This window comes from Vidua chalybeata, chromosome Z, assembly GCF_026979565.1.
Source record: "Vidua chalybeata isolate OUT-0048 chromosome Z, bVidCha1 merged haplotype, whole genome shotgun sequence".
Classification (NCBI taxonomy): Eukaryota; Metazoa; Chordata; class Aves; order Passeriformes; family Viduidae; genus Vidua; species Vidua chalybeata.
The window spans coordinates 38,012,765-38,033,031 of NC_071570.1; the positions used below are offsets into that span (position 1 = coordinate 38,012,765).

The window sequence follows — 20,267 nt, forward strand, 5'->3', positions numbered from 1 at the left end:
ATTTGAGCCTACTTGTTTAGCAAAAGTATTGGGGAAAAAAAAGGGAGTTTCACTCAATCAGTTTCATAGTGTTTCTAAAACGCAGGTCTTCCAGCCAAATGGCACAGCTGGAGATGTGGGCCTAATTCTATCCCAATTTCCCAAACCCCAGTACCTTCCAGTACACAAGGCACAGCAGGTAGTGTACCCTGGTGTGAAGAAATGAGTGTAGAAGACTGACTCATTGTGTAGACTGCTGAAATAGGTTGCAATCAATTTTAAAAACACAATCCAGTGGCAGCTCAGGCCTCAGTTCAGCCTGCATCAACCACTGGTGGCCTGGGTAAATATTTAACAGCTGCATCCAGTACAACATCTAGACTGCTGCACTGCTGCCAGTTCACAAGCATGCTCAATAAAATTAGCTCAGAGACATTTGGACACACACATGTGGAGGCAGATAACCTTGTCTGGTGTGTTGTCCTCATGAGGGCAGACACTGTAACTTACAAATGTAGTAAAGGGCTGCTTAATTTATCTGTTGCAGCTGCATTATGGTTTAGAATCTGTAGCTTTGATTTCACTTGAAGTCTTTTTTCATCACCTGCAGTTTTTTGTCAGCCTTGGGTATGGTAGCTCTAAGGAAGATTTTCTTCACACATTCTATCCTGGCAATGCACTTTCAGATCATCAAGGGGAAAAGAGAAGAAGCAGGACAAAGAAGATAAGAGAAGAATGGACCAAGAGAAGAAAGAACAAAAGGAAAAAGAAAAGAAAGAGCATGAACTGAGGAAAAAGTTCAAAGTAAGCTTTTTATGTGGTAATGTGGACAAAGGTATGCAAGCAGCATTATTTAGCATTGTCCAGTTCAAAATACGCTTTTCACCTGGCTACGAAACTATTTGTTACGGTAGGTAGTTCAAACACCTGCATAAATTCTGAATAAAGGTTTAAGCTGCCTTTTTTTTTTTTGTTTGGCATATGTTTGAATGCAAGCTCTGCACTGATGGATTGTAAAGACTGTGTGTTTACAGTTTTCATTAAATTACTTTCTCACTTTTTTTCTATGTAAGAAAGCCTTAAAATCATCTGTTTTCACTTTTCTGTTTCTAATAATTTACTTCATGAGAATAGCATCAAAAGCACTTAATAAAATTTGGAGCTATATCCCATACACATACTGTTATTTGCTTCACTGTAGTCAGAAACAAAAGTATTTAGCCCTTTAAAGATTTCAAAATTGTATTGCAACACATTGCCCTTGACTTGGTAGAAAGGGACTTACAGTAAATTCCAGGCTAAATGAGGAGGAGGAAAATAAGACTTGTATAGGAGAGCAACAGTCATTCTCTGGGGCTAAATGATGAGACAGTTCTTTCTGGTTTAAATCATTTTTGCATAGCTGGTGGTCAGGATGCTGTCACAGTTTACAAGTCTGCCAGTCAGTTTTAGCTAATACCCATTCACAATTCTCCATTCTGCTACTTTCATTGTCACTGTACACAGTGGGAAGCTTTGTTTTTCTTCCTATTATGCTCTGTACACATAAAGCCATAGTGATTCATGTCATGGCCTTGGTCTGCTGTGGAGAGCCTGACATGAGTTACGAAGCAAATATTAAAGGTACACATAATTAATAATAGTGAGTTAGCTAGTGTTTATTAGGTGCCAAGTCTATTTTCTACACCAGTCACAAGAAGTGTAGGCATGAGTGCACAGAAAGCTTTTCCCTTATAGACTATTAAGCCATTAAGGTAATTTATTATTCTTAAACAAATATATGTTAATGCACATTTTCTTTCCCATTTATTGGCCACTTATACAGGATAGATAATCCTGAGTTAGAACTGGCAAGAACAATATGCCTCTGAAATATATATATCTTAAAGTCACAAATACAAAATCCTAAAATAGCTTATTCATAACATAATGTAAAGACCTCACAAAGTGAATCCTGAACATCAATAAACAGCATGATCATCTCTTGTGAGTACTTGCAAGATCATTTATAGAGTAGAATAGTAAACACAAAGCATGATGTGGCAGACCCATTAACATTAATGTTAATTAATATTTACTCATATGACTTGTGTCAGGAATACTGTGGCCAGCAGGATCAGGGATTGTCTGATTTTTCCCCTGGACTTGGCACTGGTGAGACTGCACCTCGAATCCCATGTCCAGTTTTGGGCCTGTCACTCCAAGAAAGACACTGAGGGGCTGGAGTGAGTCCAGAGAAGGGCAGCAGAGCTGGGGAAGGGTCTAGAGCACAAGTGCTTGAGCAGCAGCTGAAGGATCTAGGGCTGTTTAGTCTGGAGAAAAGGTGATTCAGGGGGGACCTTCTCACTCTCTACAACTGCCTGACAGGGAGTTTTAGCCAGGTGGGCATCAGTCTCTTCTCCCAAGTAACAAGGGATAGGAAAAGAGTCCTCAAGTCATTACAGGGAATATTTAGTTTAAATATTAGGAAAAATTTCTTCATGGGTTGAAGAAATTTCTTCATTTCTTCAAGGGCTGCAAAGGATTGGAAGAGGTACCCAGTGAAGTGGTAGAATCACTCTCTGTGGAAGTATTTAGAACATCTGTAGATGTGGTGCTTAGGGATATGGTTTAGTTGAACTTGGCAGTGTTAGGTTAATGGGAGAGCTCAGTGATCTGAGAGGTCTCTTCCAACTTAAAGATTCTATGACTAGTTCTGCTGGAAATAAATGGAAACACCCATTGGAATGAAATGCACCTGTTCTGTGAACTCATAAAAGGTGTCATAGGCTAGTTTGTTGATTTTAATCTTAGTATTTATGTGATTTTGCCAGTCAGTTCTTCAATTGCTCTATTGCCATGCCATTCCCCTCTCTTTTAAACTCTGATTTTTAATTTAAGCTGTACAATTGGAGCAGGAGAAAGCCTTTCTGTTTATTTGCCCACACTATTTCAAATGTCAATGAAACAAATAACCATCATTATAATTATTTTTACTTTTATTCTGAATGCCTAGGAAAGAACTCAATTTTTCCACATCTGTGATATCTTCTGTTTCTTCTTCAGTTAACAGGACCCATTGAAGTCCTTCATCAGGCACAGGCTTGCGTTGACCACAAGGGAGGGAGGAATGAACTGACTGTTAAACAGGGGGATAAGGTTGAAATCATTCGCCTCACAGACAACCCAGAAGGAAAGTGGCTGGGCAGGATAAAAGGATGCTGTGAGTTCTCTTTCTTCACTGTGCTCCTGAATGTTTTCACTGCATGACAGCAAACGTGAGCGTTACACCAAGGACTAGCCCTACCAGTCTGAGTCATTAGCCACCAAAGTAAATAATTACTGCAAGTCACCCTTCCGTCCTCAGATGGCATACAAGGCACAGTTCATAGCAGGGAGTTATTGCACAACATAACGTAACACCTTTTAGGCACTGGAATAAATTACGTATAGTATGCTGGGACTTTCACTGACATACTGAGGAGTAATTCCCTGTCAGCAGCCTTCAAACAGCATCAGAACTCAGCTCCCTGCAAGTAACAAGTATCATGTTTTTTCATCTCTTTGTATTAAACATAACATGGGTATTCTTAAGATAGAATTAGAGAATATAAGGGCCTGTTTTAAGTGTTTTTCCTGTCCCTATTCCTATGGAAAGTTTCTAACTGACTTGTAGGTTTTATTTTCTCTGAAAACCAAGATGTTTCTCCTTTTAAGGTGTAAGCATCATCAGTGGATCTTTGAGTATAAAGAGGTTGGTGATCTGGCTCCTGGGTTATAAAAGCTTGATCTATAAAATCAAACATAATTATTAAAAGCATTTGTTTGATCTTTAGGGGAACTAAAATGCCAATAAAATTAGTAAGACAGTCCACACAGGTAGAACAGAGTTCTACAAAATTGTAGATGATACCAGCTGAGCAGCTTGTAGTGATAAATATATACAGATAGTAAGGAACTGAAAGTCTTTCATACAAAGAGAATCTGAGAGAGCTGGGCCTGCTGAAAGGAAAATTAAGCAGTATCTTATAATTGTTCATAAATACCTGGTGGGAGGATGTAAAGAAAATGGAGCCAGGCTCTTTCCAGTTACCCAGTGACATTGCAAGAGGCAACAGGCACATACTGAAACACAAGGGTTCTATTCGAACAGCAGAAAACATTTCTTTTACTGTGAGGGTTACCAAGCAAGGGAAAATGTTGCTCAAAGAGGTGGTGGAGTCTCCATCTGTGGAGATCTTCAAAACTTAGTCCTAGACAACTTGCTCTAATGGAGGATCATGCTTGTTTTGAGAGATTGGCCAAGATGATCTCAAGAGGCAAGTTCCAATAACAGCTTTTCCACAATACCATGAAGTTGTGAAAATAAGTCAATTACATTAATCATTTTGTACACATCAAATCAAACCTTGATGAGGGCTGGGAGAAGGGTATTTTCTACTGCATGTGCAGTCCATTCATTAATTTACTTTTCATTAATTAATTCTTGCAGCAGCAAAACTTGAAGCTGTACAAGGCTTCTCATTGAAAAGTTTCAATAATACAGATCAATTTTTTACACCAATGCTTCAGCCTTCCATGTTCACAGATCAGGTCTGTCAAGATGAAACAGAAGAAAATCAGTTCTTATCATTTAAGTAAGAGGAAAGATCAATGTCTTATATTTGAAAGGAAACACACTAAAAACTGCATTCACTCAGAGGAAGGAGAGTGGTGAATTTTCCGTTTTCAAAAAAAATGCATGAGCATTTTTCACCTTGGAGAAATCCATTTCTGCACTCTTCTGTACAGACACTATGCCTGTCAAAAATTACCCTCAGGAGAGACAGAGATCCTCATCTCAGGTCAACTGCTCTGGTCAATGTAGCTACAGTGTGTCTGTCAACCTGAAGAAAAATCAATGAACATGATCATCCTAATGACCTGTCAGAAACTGCCCTAAAATACACCACAAGACTGCAGTGGACTCCACAGACAAATGGATGTGGAATTTAGATAAGTCCTTGCCTTTTGCCCAGGCCTCTGGCAGGAGGTGCTGGCCATCTTTATTGAGATGGCCAGCACCCCAAAACCCACTCTCTTTCACAGGTTCTTTGAAAATGGCTGATTCGGTCTGTTATAGAATAGATAATTTATTTAATAGACACAAAGCTAACATACATAAGACTTAAAACAAACTAATACTACACAGAAATAAAGACAAAAAGAGACTACTAGTAGGTAAATATAGCGTGAGGTTAAAGGTACCTATTATCAATGCTACAGCTAGTGAAGAAATAATATAACTTAGGATTCAATGTATTTTACCAATCCATTGTTGGTGGAGCACACATCAAAATCCTTTCCCTCAATCCTCAAGGAAGTAACCATGTTACTTCCAGGGACACCAGGGAGAGGTCTTCCAAACTTTTAGGGTGTGTGTGTAGAAGGCTTCTGCCTCTGTGATAACTCATATGTCTTTTATAGTTTGTAAAACAGGGTCTCTTAGTCAAGAATATTTCCTTTATCTCTTCCCACATCAAATCGTCAGACTAAAATGTTCATTCTTAGCTGAGGCTTGAGCCCTTTTGGTGCCAGATGCCCCCTTGCTGAGCCTTTCAGGCCAGGTTATCTCTTTATGCACCAACTCTCTGTCGTAGATGGGGGGGGGGGGCAGTAGATATCCTGCCACAAGTGACCCCAAAGCCAGCTAAGAAAAGGAGGCTGCCCCATGATTCCTGCATGGAAAATTCTTTTGCTGTAGCTGAGAAGCAAATAAAGGTGAACTAAACATGATCTGTGGAGGGCTTAACAGGGGGATCTGAGATAGATCTGATATTTGTATTCGTGTTTATAGATGAGGTTGCTTGGAATGAGACATTTCCTTGAAAGTTTTCGAAAATCGTACAAAACAATTTAGTAACTGATTCTGAACCTCATGTTAAAATCATCCCTATATCATGATCCTTAGACTGCATGGTTTCATTTATTTAGATGGATACATTAAAACAACCATGGTGGAGATTGATTATGATTCTTTAAAAAGAAAGCAAAAACCATCTACCAGAGCTGCTGTGAAACATACAGAGAGTGACCAAGAAACGTATGATGACGTTGGAGAGCAGGACACTACTAGCAGGTATGTATAAGGAATGCATGAAAAGAAACAAGTGATTCACCTAGGTCAGCCTAGACAGGGGAAGTTTTCCAACAACAAACCCAGCTCTTGACACAAAACAGCCATTTATATAAGAAATGTGCAAGTATTATATGTAGCTATTCAGACTGAATAGCTCCTATGTGGTCAGAGGAGTTTAAATGAATTCTGGAGTCCAGCATCTGTAAGCACTCATACTTAGGAGGAACCCATACTATTGGAAGAGGACCTATTTAATTGAAATCCAAAGGAGAAAAAAGTGCAAGCCATACAGGATTACAAATCATCTGAAGGAAGTCCAATTCTCTTCCCTCTCTCTCTGTTTACTTGCTCTGTCTTTCAGAGTCACATGCTCCCTTTTCTAAGATGCAAGATAAAAGACTAAAAGCAATGGAAACACTCACTGCACCAGGGAACTCCTGATCACCCTCATTGCTCTCATGAGTCTTTAAGTCTTACTACCCCTTTCATTTTGATGAGAAAGGACTTCTGAAATCCTGTCGAGGCTGACACTTCAGAAAATAGTGCAGCTTATGAATTTAACCCTGAAAAGAATGCCTCTCAAATTCTATGAGATGGGTATAAGCTATACTTTTTCTAAATTCATCGGAAGCTTCGCTATGGCACAGTCTCCATGCATTTGCAGTGCAGTGCTACATTGCAGATTCTCTACTTCAGTGTGTCATCTTTTTCATGTCAAATAGATCTGCAGCTAGAGAAGTGACATATCGAGCAGCAGATCAGACTTGCTGGTGGGGAAATACCCTAGAGGTCTTGTCACGAGACTCATGGCTACCACTTAGCCTCGCATGACAGTGGTAATTATGTTGCCAGACCTCTCAGAAAATTTTGCTGCTTACATGTGATTCAAAAAACCATTCTTCATTAAATGTCCTGATGTGCAGAAACAGAGCCTGGGATTCAGATAAGAGATCTGCATATGGGTGTAAAGGATTTCAATATTTAGGACAACCATTTTAAAGCACTCAGCCATTACACCTGCTTTTACTGCTTCCCATGAGTCTCCTTAGCTTAGAGGCCTGCCTAGAATAAAAGGACAGCAGCTGACTGGCTGATAGAACATCCCTATGAGCTCCAACAGCAGCACGTGGAAAAGTCTGCCTTCAGGCTGGCATTTTTCATGCAACAAGTATAGCTTTGTGTGTGATATTTTTCCAGGTTGCTCAGTATCAGTTTTCCTCCCTGCACATTGGTCTCATAGCATCATGACCAAGCCATGAGAGCCATGTTAGTTGTTCTAGTCTCAGGTAATCTCACCATTAGTTCATTACTTCATTGCAGAGGTATCCTTGGCCAATCCTTTTCAGTAGGGCAAGCACTACAATTAGTCACCTCAATGCAAAGAATTTAGAAAATGTATTGCATTCAAAGGCAAACAACTGCACTGTTTGCTTACTAAAATAACAGTGTATTCCAAGGAGCTTCAAAGGATTAATGATTGGCTTAGATTCATTAAATCCTTTAAGCTGTATTTTGACTTTTTTTTTCTTCTCTAGTGATTAATAGCACTCTGTTCAGTTCATGAGCATGAAGTGTTGGAAGGTCTAACATATATCAGTATGTTTTGAAACCACTGGAAGAATGCCATTCCAAAAAAAAGCTCTTAACCAAATAGTATTATCTTATTATCAGTAGTATTGTTAATATTCCGAAATTAATAAATGACTAGAGGTGTTGTATTTCAGTATTTCTTGGCACAAGAGTTCAACAGGTACCTTGTTTTGATGTATAATTTTAGGTAAGGCTTTGACCTGGAAATAATCTCAGCTACTATGAACCTCTCAGGCTTTTTTCAACTACTGTTAGAATGTTGGGCTAATATGGAATCCTTCCATATTGTTAGAAACATACACTTATACCCAGTGAAAGCTGGTTGAGCAATAAATTAACTTGTTTACTATTTCATTTCAAGAATATTACCTCATAAGGAATGAATCTAAAGGGTCTGGATCTACTCTGTAGTGCTCAGTCAGATTATATTTTTTTTCCTATCAGGTCTGACTACATGATCTCCTGAGATCCCCTCCAATACAAATTATCCTATGGTCCAAAGGCATATTTCGTACTTTAATTTAAAGATATCAACAGGAATATAAAATATTTTTGCCAAGGCCAAAAGCTTTAGAATTAATAATTGAAGAAGTGATGGGTGATCATGGTGTTTTCTTTTTCTGAAGGATGACTGCTTTTCTCTAAAATGTCTTTTGTTTGCTTTTCCAGTCAAAGTGGTGACCAAGGTGGAAGTGGAAGTAAGTTCTACTTACATGTTTGGGGGGAGTTTTTTCTGTGTATTTCTTACCCTCACATTCTGACTTCTGACAAGCTGACTTCTGCAGCTTCCACATAATGTGGTAATATCCATAAGCAAGTTAAATGTCAGCTAACAGGCAACAAACATGGAAGGGTAGTGGACAACTAAATTTCTCCGCCACCTATGGGAACTTGAGTGAGACCGAATGTTTGTCTCCAGATACTGTGAATCACCAGCATGCCAGATGATCAAACTTTAACTTTATACTTGTGTGTGAAGGCAAACCATCCCACAAAACAGCACAGATATAACTGGAGAAATAATAACATAAGCAAGAGATTTTGTACAGGAGAAATCCAGTTATGAAATAGCCAGCACTACTATAAATTAAAGATTCATTTTGCTGACAGAGTTAAGGGGAACTTCAGTTGCCAGCAGCACACTGGAGGCCCAACTGCAGCAGTTTCACGCTGTCAAGCTGACACATTCAAACCCAGTTTTCCCTTTGTTAGCATGTATATTTTTGTAGCATTCTCTGTTAATCACAAGAGCACAGCTCATCTTCTCAGCTTCAAGTTTAGATACTGGTCGTGGCAGAAGCATCCCCTGGCAGTACCAAATGGAGCTTCTGCCAGCCAAGTACAGATTTCAGTGCCTACTCTGACCAGTGCCTAGAATTGGACATGCAAACCAAACTAACCCTGCACTGAAGGAGGTGGGGCACAAAGGTCAAAACTGAGACCAAAATGTGAAGATTACATTGCTCTTGTCTCTGACTTCTTTGGATGAAAACAAGATGTCAGCTGCTGAGAGTGTTAGTCCGACATGTTCAATCGTCACTTGAGTCACACATGAATACTTAAAAGTCATCATAAGGTCTGGGCCAAAATCAGCCATTTAGAATTTCATTGACTACAGTGTAGAAGCATTTCTTTTCAGTATCCATGCTCTTGTGATTGGCAGGGCCACATTTAAGTGCTGTGGATGGCATTCTAAACTGGGATAAGTCTAAATTTCTGTTTTAATAAGGGGTCTGTGCCAGTTCACAGAAAGATTCAATTTGCAAGGATATTGCATAAATTGCACACACATCTGATACAGTAATGAAGCCTATAATGAATACCTTATTCAACAACATGAAATATAATTGCATTAACTATTTGATCTGTTAAAGACATGTTCCCACCTCCTCCTTCTGATCAAGACATTTATGATGGAATTGATGATGAAGATGCTATAGCTAGGTATGTTTATATATATTTTAAATAATTTGCTTATTTGACAGAATGTTTTCAGTTTTTAGTGGTTTTGAATCAAGCAAAACAATTAGCAGGTATTAGGGTGATCAGCAAGTTGGTATACATCAAAATGGATATGTCAAGCTAGAGAAAAGGGTTCTTCGGTCTTCTGAAGAAGTTTTGTTCTGTAATTTTGATATGTCAGCAAAAGCAGTTTGCAATCATGAAAATCTCCCAATTTCCAACTAGACAGAATAGGTCTGAAATTAAAGTAAGAGACTAAAATTCTAGGTTGCTGAGTAACAACATGAAAATAGTAAGCCACTAGATTAAGAACTATACTACAAATACATCTCAGTAGCTACATGTGGCGTAACATACATATTTCTAGTTTAGCATGTTAGCATCTGGGTAAGCAACTTAACTTTGGGAATTAATGATAATTATGTGCATCAATGGAGAATTTTACTGGGCCTTTTAAGAAAAACATTATATTTTATATTGTGATAATCACATGCATACTCCAAAGGTCTGTATCGCAGGATGAAGATAAGAATGGTATCTGGCCCTGGGGAATCTTGAAGAGACTAAAGGTCAAAGATGGCAAAAAGAAAAGTGTACGAGAAAAAACAGCCAAAGTCAATGAGGCAGAAGAAAATGAAAATTTGTTGTAAGAGTCTGCCAGGAAATCAAAGTGCACATTAACTAATTCTAATAAAGCATTGATCATATGCTACTAACATGTCCTCACAGCAGCCTAATGAATCATGCATCAAATTGCAGCTCAGGATGATAGTTTTCTGCAAAAACACTGAGCTTTCTTTTCACCTGTGTAATTATTCTCTTAACAAGCTGTATTTGTTGCAAAAGTCTGGTAATCAAAATATGCCAAATTCTTTTTTTGGTGAAAAGCACGAGAATAATCTATCATCTTTGTGCCACTGGTCATGTAAATTTGCTGCATACTCAGTTAAAATTTACTTTTCTCACCAGTACAATGTAGCTGACATGAACTGATAAATCTAGGCCCATTAATCAAAATTTTAGGAATAATATGCCAAATAGAAAAATGCAAAGATTGTCTTCTATCCATCTTACCTAGGGAATAAATCAGCAGGTGGTGTTTCTGCCACATTCTTCAGTCATTTGTTTCTGAACCAGTTTACTTTAATTCACTGATAAAAATACATTTAGTCCCTAAGTATTGCTGGTGTTAGTGGCACTTCAGAATGTCTGAAGATTACTTGAAGCCCTTGTGTTGCAAGTTTTTAAAATTACCTAGGTTACAAAAAAGGCTATTAATGTGATATAGATACTTAATGAGCTTTTTTTCCCCCCCTCTCCCCAGCATGTCTTCTTCAACAAAGCAGTCTGGAAAAGGTAATTAATAGCCTATTGTTCAGTCTCCATATTGATTCCTGATTCTTTTTCTGTATACATTGCTCTGTATCGTGCTAGTCACAAAAATACATCCAAGGAAGGAAACAGGACTTCCTATTGCTTACCCAGTTCCAGTAAACAAATTTAAAATATTGTGACTGATCCGGCTGCAGACAAGGAGATACATGTACATTGCAAGCTCCCTGGTAAACAATTTAATGTATTTAATGTGATTTTTCTACCTGAGATTTACATTAGTCCATTTTATTTGGCATTAAATAGGAACACCTGCAAATAAGCACTCCAAAGTAAAGAGAAATTCTTTTTTCTATTTTTATCACTTGCAGTGTCTCTGTAAAAGAACATATCAGCATCATCAAAAGTTCTTAGAATTTTTGAGTCTGCTTCCAGAACTGAGCTCTAAACTTTCTATATCCTGCTGATTTTTCTAGCCATTGGTTTGATAAGTCGAACAATTGCTTCCCCTCTACAAACATGCTGAACGTGATTGAAAATGTATTCTTGGGCTAAGAATTCTCTTCACTGCTTTGGCATTGCAAGATGGCCTAAAAACTAGCATACCCATGATTCATATCCACTTCTAAGCAATGTTGTATTGACCAGGGTGCTATAGAAATTATTGAGTGTGCATTAAAATCAAACTCAAAAAATACACTTTAGTGCAATACGGTGGAAATTTGATAAATTAAACTGAAAATTATAGGCTATCTCATGTGCTAAAACTTGCTTTAGCTTCAGAACATTAGAATTTCAGTGAATATCTGTTATTATTAATAAAGAGTCTTAATCTGCAAAGTTTGGGTAGTGTTGCGCAGGTTGTGCAAAACAGAACCTGGAGTTACCATAGACAGTAAATGGCTACATTATTTGCCATAATTTCTTATCAATTTAGATAAAATAACACACATTGTGACACAGTGTATTCACATGTCATTTTCACATAATAATATTTCATTCTTTTGAACACTATAGTTTCAGATTATGGAGACAATGTTTATGATGACGTAGATTCTTCAGACTTCCCTTCTCCACCACCTGATCCCAGGCAAGTGAAAATATTACTTCCCTGTTTAGAAATCTAATACACAGAGAGACATTTTTAAAGGATATACAACAGGCAGATTACTCCTAATATCTGCTTTATTTGGTGTTGTCAGGTTTTGTAGTTCTCATAAACCTACTGCTGATAATGGCAGTTGAATGCTCTTTCTTCCATTACAGATTGAAATAATAATTAGATTGTAGAATAAGTAAGCATGTTTTGCATGTCAACATATTCAGTCCCTGATGGAAAAGAGGTAGAAGATGATGCATGGCCTAAAGGAAATTAATTTTAGATTGTAGTTCTTTTTCTATCAAAATTTGGGGACTGTTAGGATAGATACTTTATCTCAGGTGCTGCAGTATTTTAAGAGAAAAGGAGGCAGTGCCCATGTTTAAAGTATGCAACATATTTGGAGGTGTAAGTTCAGCTTGAAAAACTTTTATCCTGAGCCAGAAAATTATGGTAATCTCTGGAGCACAGTGTTATGGGCACAGTTGCATCTGTGAGGATGACTGTGACATGTCACATCCTGTTGTCACTTATTCCACTCAGATGGAGTGACAGTACACTACAATAATGTAGTCTGGAGATATAAAAAGAGAAAGATCTCTTTGGACTGTGTATCCAAAAGAAACTATGTGGTCCTTCTAAGTTAGATGTAGGGTGGGTCACACACACATTCATCATCAGTGAAACTGTCATCCTGCCAAGATCAGCAAGGATTAAAAAGTAGAGTCAGACTTTACACTCCCAGGTGCATCATCAGAAAGGGCAGTTAGGTCATGAAATCCTTCCATGGTCTTCGACAAAAGTTAGTGCTATCAGGGATGTGCAAAAAATAACAGAACTTGAAATAGATCATGTAATGCAAAGTCCCTGGTGTAGCAAAGTCTGCAGGCACATAAGGCTAGCACACACAAGGCTAAGATGTTCCAGCTGCCTCCACAGTGTGACATGTCATTCTGCTTATTGCCTAAAGGTGCACAGTCTTCACAAAAACTGGTCCTTACTGAGAGATTCTAAAGTGTCTTAGTAGATAGATATTTAAAATTCATTTTCAATATTCACTTATGTGATAGATATACAAATATCAGAGAGAAGTAGGAAAGACAGACCCAACTTCTTTATCTATTTTGAAGTCAAATCTGTATTGTATTCTCAATATTAGTTTTTCAGAGCAACAAAAGCATGATAAAGACACATGAAGGCAAATGCTTTTTCACCAAACTTATCAGAAAGCGTGCCAATACCTCTGATGTCTTCCTAATTTTATTTGTAACCTCTTGGTTTAGTTCATCAAAATCAGGAAGCTTTGGAAAACCTAAGTCAGATGAAAAAGGTGCACAAAAGCTCAAGAAGATGGAAAAAGAAGAGAAAGAGTTCAGAAAAAAGTTCAAAGTAAGTTATTTCAAAGTGTTTTCATCACATAAAATATAAAAACAAAGTATCTGTATAGTGTCTTCTAATTTGTTGCCCATAACTTGCTTTTGAAAGGGATGGATTATTATATGTAAAAATAGTGATCTGAGCATCTCTGAAGTCCAAATGGCAAGTATGGGCATATATGCATATTGTCACATATACAAATACTTGTTAATTTCCAAAAATTTAGTAATAAATGGGAATATTAATGGAAAAACACTAATGGGTTTTAACCATGGTTTGGGGATTTTTTTTTCTCCTTTTCAGTTTGACGGTGAGATAAAAGTCCTTTACTCCACAACCACAGTGCAGGATTTATCACAGAAAAGATGGGGATATAAAGACTTACAAATTAAACCAGGGGAATCTCTTGACGTTATTGAAAGTACAGATGATACCAAGGTCCTCTGCAGGAACAAAGAAGGAAAATGTAAGTTTTGTTAAAAAACTGTCATACATATCAAATAGTCAGAGAATGGTTGAGTAGGATGTGTAAAACCTTTCTTCCCTGGTTTACCAAGGTTTACATTGCCTGGTGGTTGACAAGAGGCAGACTGTTGTTTTCTTATTACTGTGTTTTAACACTGGCTTGCCTTAAAAAAAATCCAAAACACTTCCAATGGACAAGATATACTAAGTATTAGAAAAAAAGGACAATTTTTTGGTAAAGTCTTTCTGTGCAGCTAGGATCAGCAGATGTTTTTCTTGCTTCTGCCTCTCTCCCTCTGCCAAAAGGAGTGTAGCTATGATAGCCCACTGAGTCTAGTAAAAGTAAAATCCTTCCTGCACCTCTGGATAGCACTAGCCCATTGATTGCAGCCAAGAGAAAATCAATAACAATATTCTTACTTTGGAAGAGATGCAGTTTAATCTTTTCAACAGGCTGGGGGAAACATTGCTTTGGAGTCTTCCCCCCAACTCCCAGCTAATCCAAGGCATATGTCCTTGCTGGCGTGTCTGCTTGTTCTGGGAGCTGCACAAGGCCTTTCAGTGTTTCTTTGAAATCCTTGGCCACAGTTTGCACTGGCAGAAATTTTTGAATTTTTGGAGAAGTCCAAAACCATCTCCTGATGGTTTCAATTTCTTAATGAGCTTCTGTTACAGCACTTTCCAAATCTCCTCGTGAAAATTCACTTTGTTCTGGAACAGCTACTTTCAAAGTAGCAGTGTCCTCCTGCTCACCTTTCCTTTTTACCTCTGACCTATGTAGAATACAGTCCAATGCTATAAACTTCTGAAGAGGATCCAGCCACCTTCCTTTTATTTTTTTCCCTCCTGTACTCAACTGTTACAGTCTGGAGTACAGCCTTCTTCCTGGCAGGCCTGCAGGGAGAGGAAGAATTTCTTGCATAACAACACATATGTTTTTCAAAATATGGATTGCACTAGTAGAGCCACTTCCGAAAAAAAACAGCTTTCAAAGCCACATTTTTTGAATCAAGCTAATAACAAAGTAGAAAGTAGTTCATGTTGGCTGTTTTCCTCTCAGAGTCTTCAAAGCCTTTCATATAATGACAGGAGCTACTGCTTTGCTATGCATAAAAGAGCAAAACAAATAAAAATATCTTCCCTGAAAACCTCTGAATAGATCCCAGTCAATTTATACATTAGTTAGCGAAGTTTGAATCCTACTTCAGTTAAGTGCATGACAGTTTTGTTTATTTGCTCTAGTTGTTCTAGTTCCTCAGATCTTAAAGTTATGATTTTACCTTCTGAAGGCCAGGTAAACTGAAAATCCACAACTAAAGATGGTTTAGTTATTTTCTTGCACATGAATTCTTTTATTTAATCATTAACTTATGAAGCACTTCCATCGTTTCAAGCCAACAATTAAACAAAACCACGATTTATATTTCAATGTATTCTCACCTTTTCAAGCAAGAGCTGATGATCTTAGGAACATATTCTGCTATGGCTTATTTTAAATGTTATGAAATTATTTGAAATGTCAGAAGTGAAACAAGGAACTGATTTTTATCTACCATCTCAAATTCCTTCTTGCTCAGAACTCACACATTTTGAAATACACAAAAGCTTTCAATTCAGCTTTGTAGATTTTGCCTAATCAGTAGGGCATAAATGGACTTCAGTGGCCCAAAATTCAATTTTTGACCTCTCTGAGCTTCCTTTACATTGTTAGTGAGCAGCTGGCACGATGTGTTGTAGTTTTCAGTGCTTGCTAAGTAATCAACATGGAGTGTGCTGACCTGCTGGCTTTTTCCTTATTTGGAAGCACCATAAAAAAATAATAAATTATTTAGAAACTGAAACTTTGGACATGTACCTTTAGGCTAGTAAATCTGAAAGAGTGTTGAGACCTGCAGGGGTTTATCTCCCACATATTTAAGGGCTAGTAATCATCAGAAGAACCTAGATAATGCTTTGCAATGGTAGAAGCACGGTCACATGGACATGACTTCCAAAAACACTGTGTTTGTATGCCATGACTATGAGCAAAGAAACTTTGCTTTAATGTATTTTATTTGAGAAAATTATATGAAAAAGCAGAGAAGCTTAGATTAGCCAAATTATTTTAAATTATTTCTGGAGACTTCAAGAGTCATGGAAAATATTTGACTGCCCTAAAAAGAATTTTGAAAGGACAATGTCTTAAAAAAAAAAAATTAAAAAATCAATTTCTGTCTTTATTCCAGAAAATAAAAACTAGGGAAAGACAACTGAGCTAAGATATCCTGAATGGACACTCCCAATGATTATAGAAGGAAATTTACAAAGTAATTTCAAATACAAGACAAGATTACAGCAAGATTGTTCTTTAGAACTCTCCTAATTTTGTACCAGCTTACTAGTGTTTACCTACAAACATGTAATTACTGTTATGGCTCTCTCTTTTTTTGTATTCATTATACCAATTGAAAAGTATTTCAGTAGATATCTTTCACCAAATACAGGAATTTTTTTTTTAAGAAATAATATACATTAAAAAAAAGAGTATTTGTAATTTTATCTGATTGCATTAGTAATGCACCAGAGTAACAGAATAATAGTCAGCAGCTTTTCTAAGGTATTTCCATTATATTCATTACTGGTCTTATTAATGTTACAGTTAAAATTTTAAACAGTTACAGGTGATGATATTTAATTGGTGTACACATCCTGAAAAACGTTTTTGTTCTTGTATGAAACTCTAAATAATTGTGTTACTTAATATTACTGCAAATATTATTATCTTGTTATTATGCTGCACTTTTGTGCTGTAGTTTTTGTTAATAACTGTTGTTTCATATCCCTCTCATGCAACCAAGAAACTGAAATACAAGATGAAAATCTAATCTTGCATAACCTCTATTACTATTTAAGTAGGCAAATAAGAATAAGGAAAACATTGCACATAGCAAAATGTTCATCAACTAGGTGCCCATGCACAATGTTTTCCATCTATTATGTCTTTCTGTCTGAAGTATATAAAAGAGAAAAACAGCATTTCATTAGTGTTAGCAACAGAGGTGATAATGAGTATTTCAATTTAACTTAAATACATCTATATTTCACTTTTACAGATGGCTATGTTCTGAGAAGCAATTTAGTTCAGAAGTAAGTATAAAGTGATTGTTTTGAAAAATTTATTGTAACACTTAATTTTGTTTTAAATGTTCTGGGAAAAAAAAAGACAAATAGAATTATTTTAGTCTGTCATTCTAAACTTGAAAATTGAGTTATTTTTAAGGAGTTAGGGTTTGTCAAAAATTAATCACATACATCCATGCAGGAAGTTTGCCAGAGTTTCATTCCTCATTGCTTAACCATAAACTCTGGTTAAACCACGAAAAATCACATAAATTAAGCATTATTGGTATTAGACACTATTGCTGAACAGCAAGTTAATGTGATTAGGTCTATCAATGCCTTTTTCAAATGTTTAACTAAAATGGACCAAATTTTCTTTAAGTTTGTTTGTACTTCATTCTTAGTGGGATAGATATTTGGCTCAGTGTTGCTCCACAAAATTGCATGGAGCTCAGCATTTTGATTCTAATCCAAAACTCTTGTCAGACAAAACCTCTCCATTTCCTTCAAGAGGCTTTTCATAATAGACCCTTAAATATCAAATCAGATGTCCCTTTTAGAATTGTCACATTTAGAATTTAGAAGCACATGTTACAGAATTTGGAAGCACAACTTACACACATGTTTGAATTATATGTATAAACAGTTTTACTGTCTTCCATGGGCCTGTCCATGTATCTTAGTCACATATTTGAAAATTCCTATTCATGGAGCATGTATCTTTTATAGACGTTATATAAATTCATTACATTAAAAGTAGTACCTCCAAAACTATTATGTAATTGCTGAGCACAGAAACAAAAAGAATTTCAAGGGCATACCGATTGGGTTTTTTAATTCAGTTTTTCTGGTGACCATTTTTAAAGAAAAATTAAGTATTTAATTTCTTAATGGAAATAACTCTATGAGAATATCTATGTAAAATATAATAAATAAAATGGACTTTTAATAAAGCAACCCTTTTATCTTAGAAAGAAATGTATCCAAGTCTACCCTTCCCTGAATATATTTTGACCTGACCATTTTACTCAACATTGTACCACAAAGGTTGTATTTTCCTAATTAGCAAGTTAATTATTTGATAGATTGCCTGCACCATACTGCTACTGTGTTTTTAATACATTTCTGATGTCTCAACTTTTAAATATATTATTTATCTTTTTTAACTTACAGTGATGGAGAGATTTATGATGATATTGGTGATGGTATGTTGAACATTTGGAACAATACTTCATTTCTATTCAATTACAATAAATAACTTTATCTTTGTGTTGAAGTACTACACAATATTAATAGTTTTGCATTTTAATTCCATTTCAGATTGCATCTATGATAATGACTCTGATGCTGAATGATCTTGAAATAGCAACTTAATTGAAGATCAAACTCTAGTTTGGACTCCCACTTGTGAAAACAAGAAGCATCACGAATGCTGACTGCAAGTTAATTGGTGTCTCTTTGAAATGTACAATTGACCTTTTTTGGGATTTCAGCCTTTTGTCCTCCAATGCTTTGCATAAATTTGTATTCCGATTTATCTGAGCATTTAAAATTGAGGGAATATAAGCAAAAGTTAGTTTATTTTTCACTTCCTTTCCACATTTCTAACAGTCCATGTAGAAACACATCTTTAATTATCTATTCCCAAAGAGGCCAGTTCATATCTATGAAGGATCTAGAGGACAACAATCCCTGGCAACAGGTTTTCTCTGGCTTTCACCTATTAAGCACCAAAGACAGCCACTCTGGGTAGGATAGTATTCTTAAAAAAAAAATGGTGATAACATCCTGTTATAAAAGAAGAAATCAAAAGTGGGCATCAGAGAAGATAATACATCACTGACCTGCCATTCCAACTGCAATAGTGTTAGCTACGCTGACATATCCAGCCATGTTCCATTATTGCAACAGGCTATTTTTCTGTGTTGTACTAATGATAGAATATCATTCTCTAAGATTTATCTGAAGTCTACTTTAGAGTATAGTGTTCTACTTAATACTGTAGTGTTGCTCAAAATATACTCAGAACATTTAGGTTAAGATTTAATTTCTGTTTAGTTTGAAGATAAGTTTTCACTATAGTAATATAGATATTATAAGCTATAAACTGATAATAAAATGTTTGGAAATTCTTCTAGACTAAATATGTAGGTATATTTATCATGCTATTTTGATAATGCCCTTTTTTTCGAAGTATTGTAGTTTACTACTAGATCTGGATAAAGAAAGAGTACAGAAATCAAATATTTCCATGCTTATCCATTGTAGAAATTACATTTATTCCTAAAGTTCATTTTTGATGCTGTTGTCTGAATGACCAAGTTGCAAATAAAAGCAAAGTCAATATGTAAGTCATAATGATAAATATCACTTTACCCTTATGTATCAGAAGTCACTGGAAATCAACAGACTTTTACAGTAAGCTCACAATAAAGAGGGTGAGCATGTGCAAAAAATCGAACATCTGTTGCTTTTGCTGTAGTGCAGATTACTCAAAAACCTGTAATGACCAATGTGGCTGGATCAGTGGAAGCAGCTCCTTTTGATGAACGACTATTGTACAGTCCTGAAAGGAAGTCAGGTACCTTGTGCAACACAGCCAGTTTAGTTTATAAACATAAAAATGTTGACTCTGTTAAGTCAATAACTTTTGGTCTCACCTTCAGTGAAGCTGAGATTCTATCTTATAAAAGTGTCTTTTATTGCTGCTTCAAAATACAGTAAATCTCAAAGGAGGCATAATGCAGTGGGGATATCAAACATAAAATTAAGAGATAGTGGCCTATAAGCTATTTTGTACTGTATGTAAAATCACTGATAGTACACTGAAAAGCTATATGCAACTTGATTTTCTCTTTCTATTTGCTATTTCTCTTATCTATTTGCTATTTGACCAGCATCTGGGCATCAAATATCAATTTTATGTGTAAATATCAGCTGCAAAACCCAAATATAAAACATGATCATGCATATTAAGTGCAATGAATACGTGTGACTATTCAACTGTCACTGCTAATGGATTATTTATTTTTCAGTGGCATTCAAGAGACTGTCTGCATTAAATTAGTGATATGCCAAAGAACTGAGTGGGCATGCAGATAACTACACAACTACATAGTTCTTCCATGTTCTTAGTGTTAATGTGTGTAGGCATTGCAATTCTGTATCAATAAGACTGACTAAATTGGACATACAATATATAAAATAATGAAAAGAAATAAATATATTTATGGCTAAAACTCTATATTCATTGCTTGTTCAAATCAA

General features: G+C 36.3%; 1 protein-coding gene across 3 annotated transcripts in view; it reads left to right on the plus strand.

The window, feature by feature from the left end:
* FYB1 (FYN binding protein 1) overlaps nt 1–20,244 on the plus strand; it is a 43,942-nt gene extending 23,698 nt beyond the window's left edge. Inside the window, exons 7-19 of one of the 3 annotated variants that reach the window (XM_053932744.1) lie at nt 666–783; nt 3,025–3,181; nt 5,932–6,076; nt 8,336–8,364; nt 9,541–9,610; nt 10,134–10,274; nt 10,953–10,984; nt 11,978–12,050; nt 13,343–13,448; nt 13,740–13,902; nt 16,994–17,027; nt 18,174–18,205; nt 18,321–20,244. In XM_053932744.1, the coding sequence (XP_053788719.1) occupies nt 666–783; nt 3,025–3,181; nt 5,932–6,076; nt 8,336–8,364; nt 9,541–9,610; nt 10,134–10,274; nt 10,953–10,984; nt 11,978–12,050; nt 13,343–13,448; nt 13,740–13,902; nt 16,994–17,027; nt 18,174–18,205; nt 18,321–18,355 (1,135 nt within the window). In that variant the 3' untranslated portion in view covers nt 18,356–20,244. The remainder of the gene's footprint in view (nt 1–665; nt 784–3,024; nt 3,182–5,931; nt 6,077–8,335; nt 8,365–9,540; nt 9,611–10,133; nt 10,275–10,952; nt 10,985–11,977; nt 12,051–13,342; nt 13,449–13,739; nt 13,903–16,993; nt 17,028–18,173; nt 18,206–18,320) is intronic. The other 2 variants (XM_053932745.1, XM_053932743.1) reach the window with 2 other exon arrangements.
* The last annotated feature ends 23 nt before the right edge of the window (nt 20,245–20,267 follow it).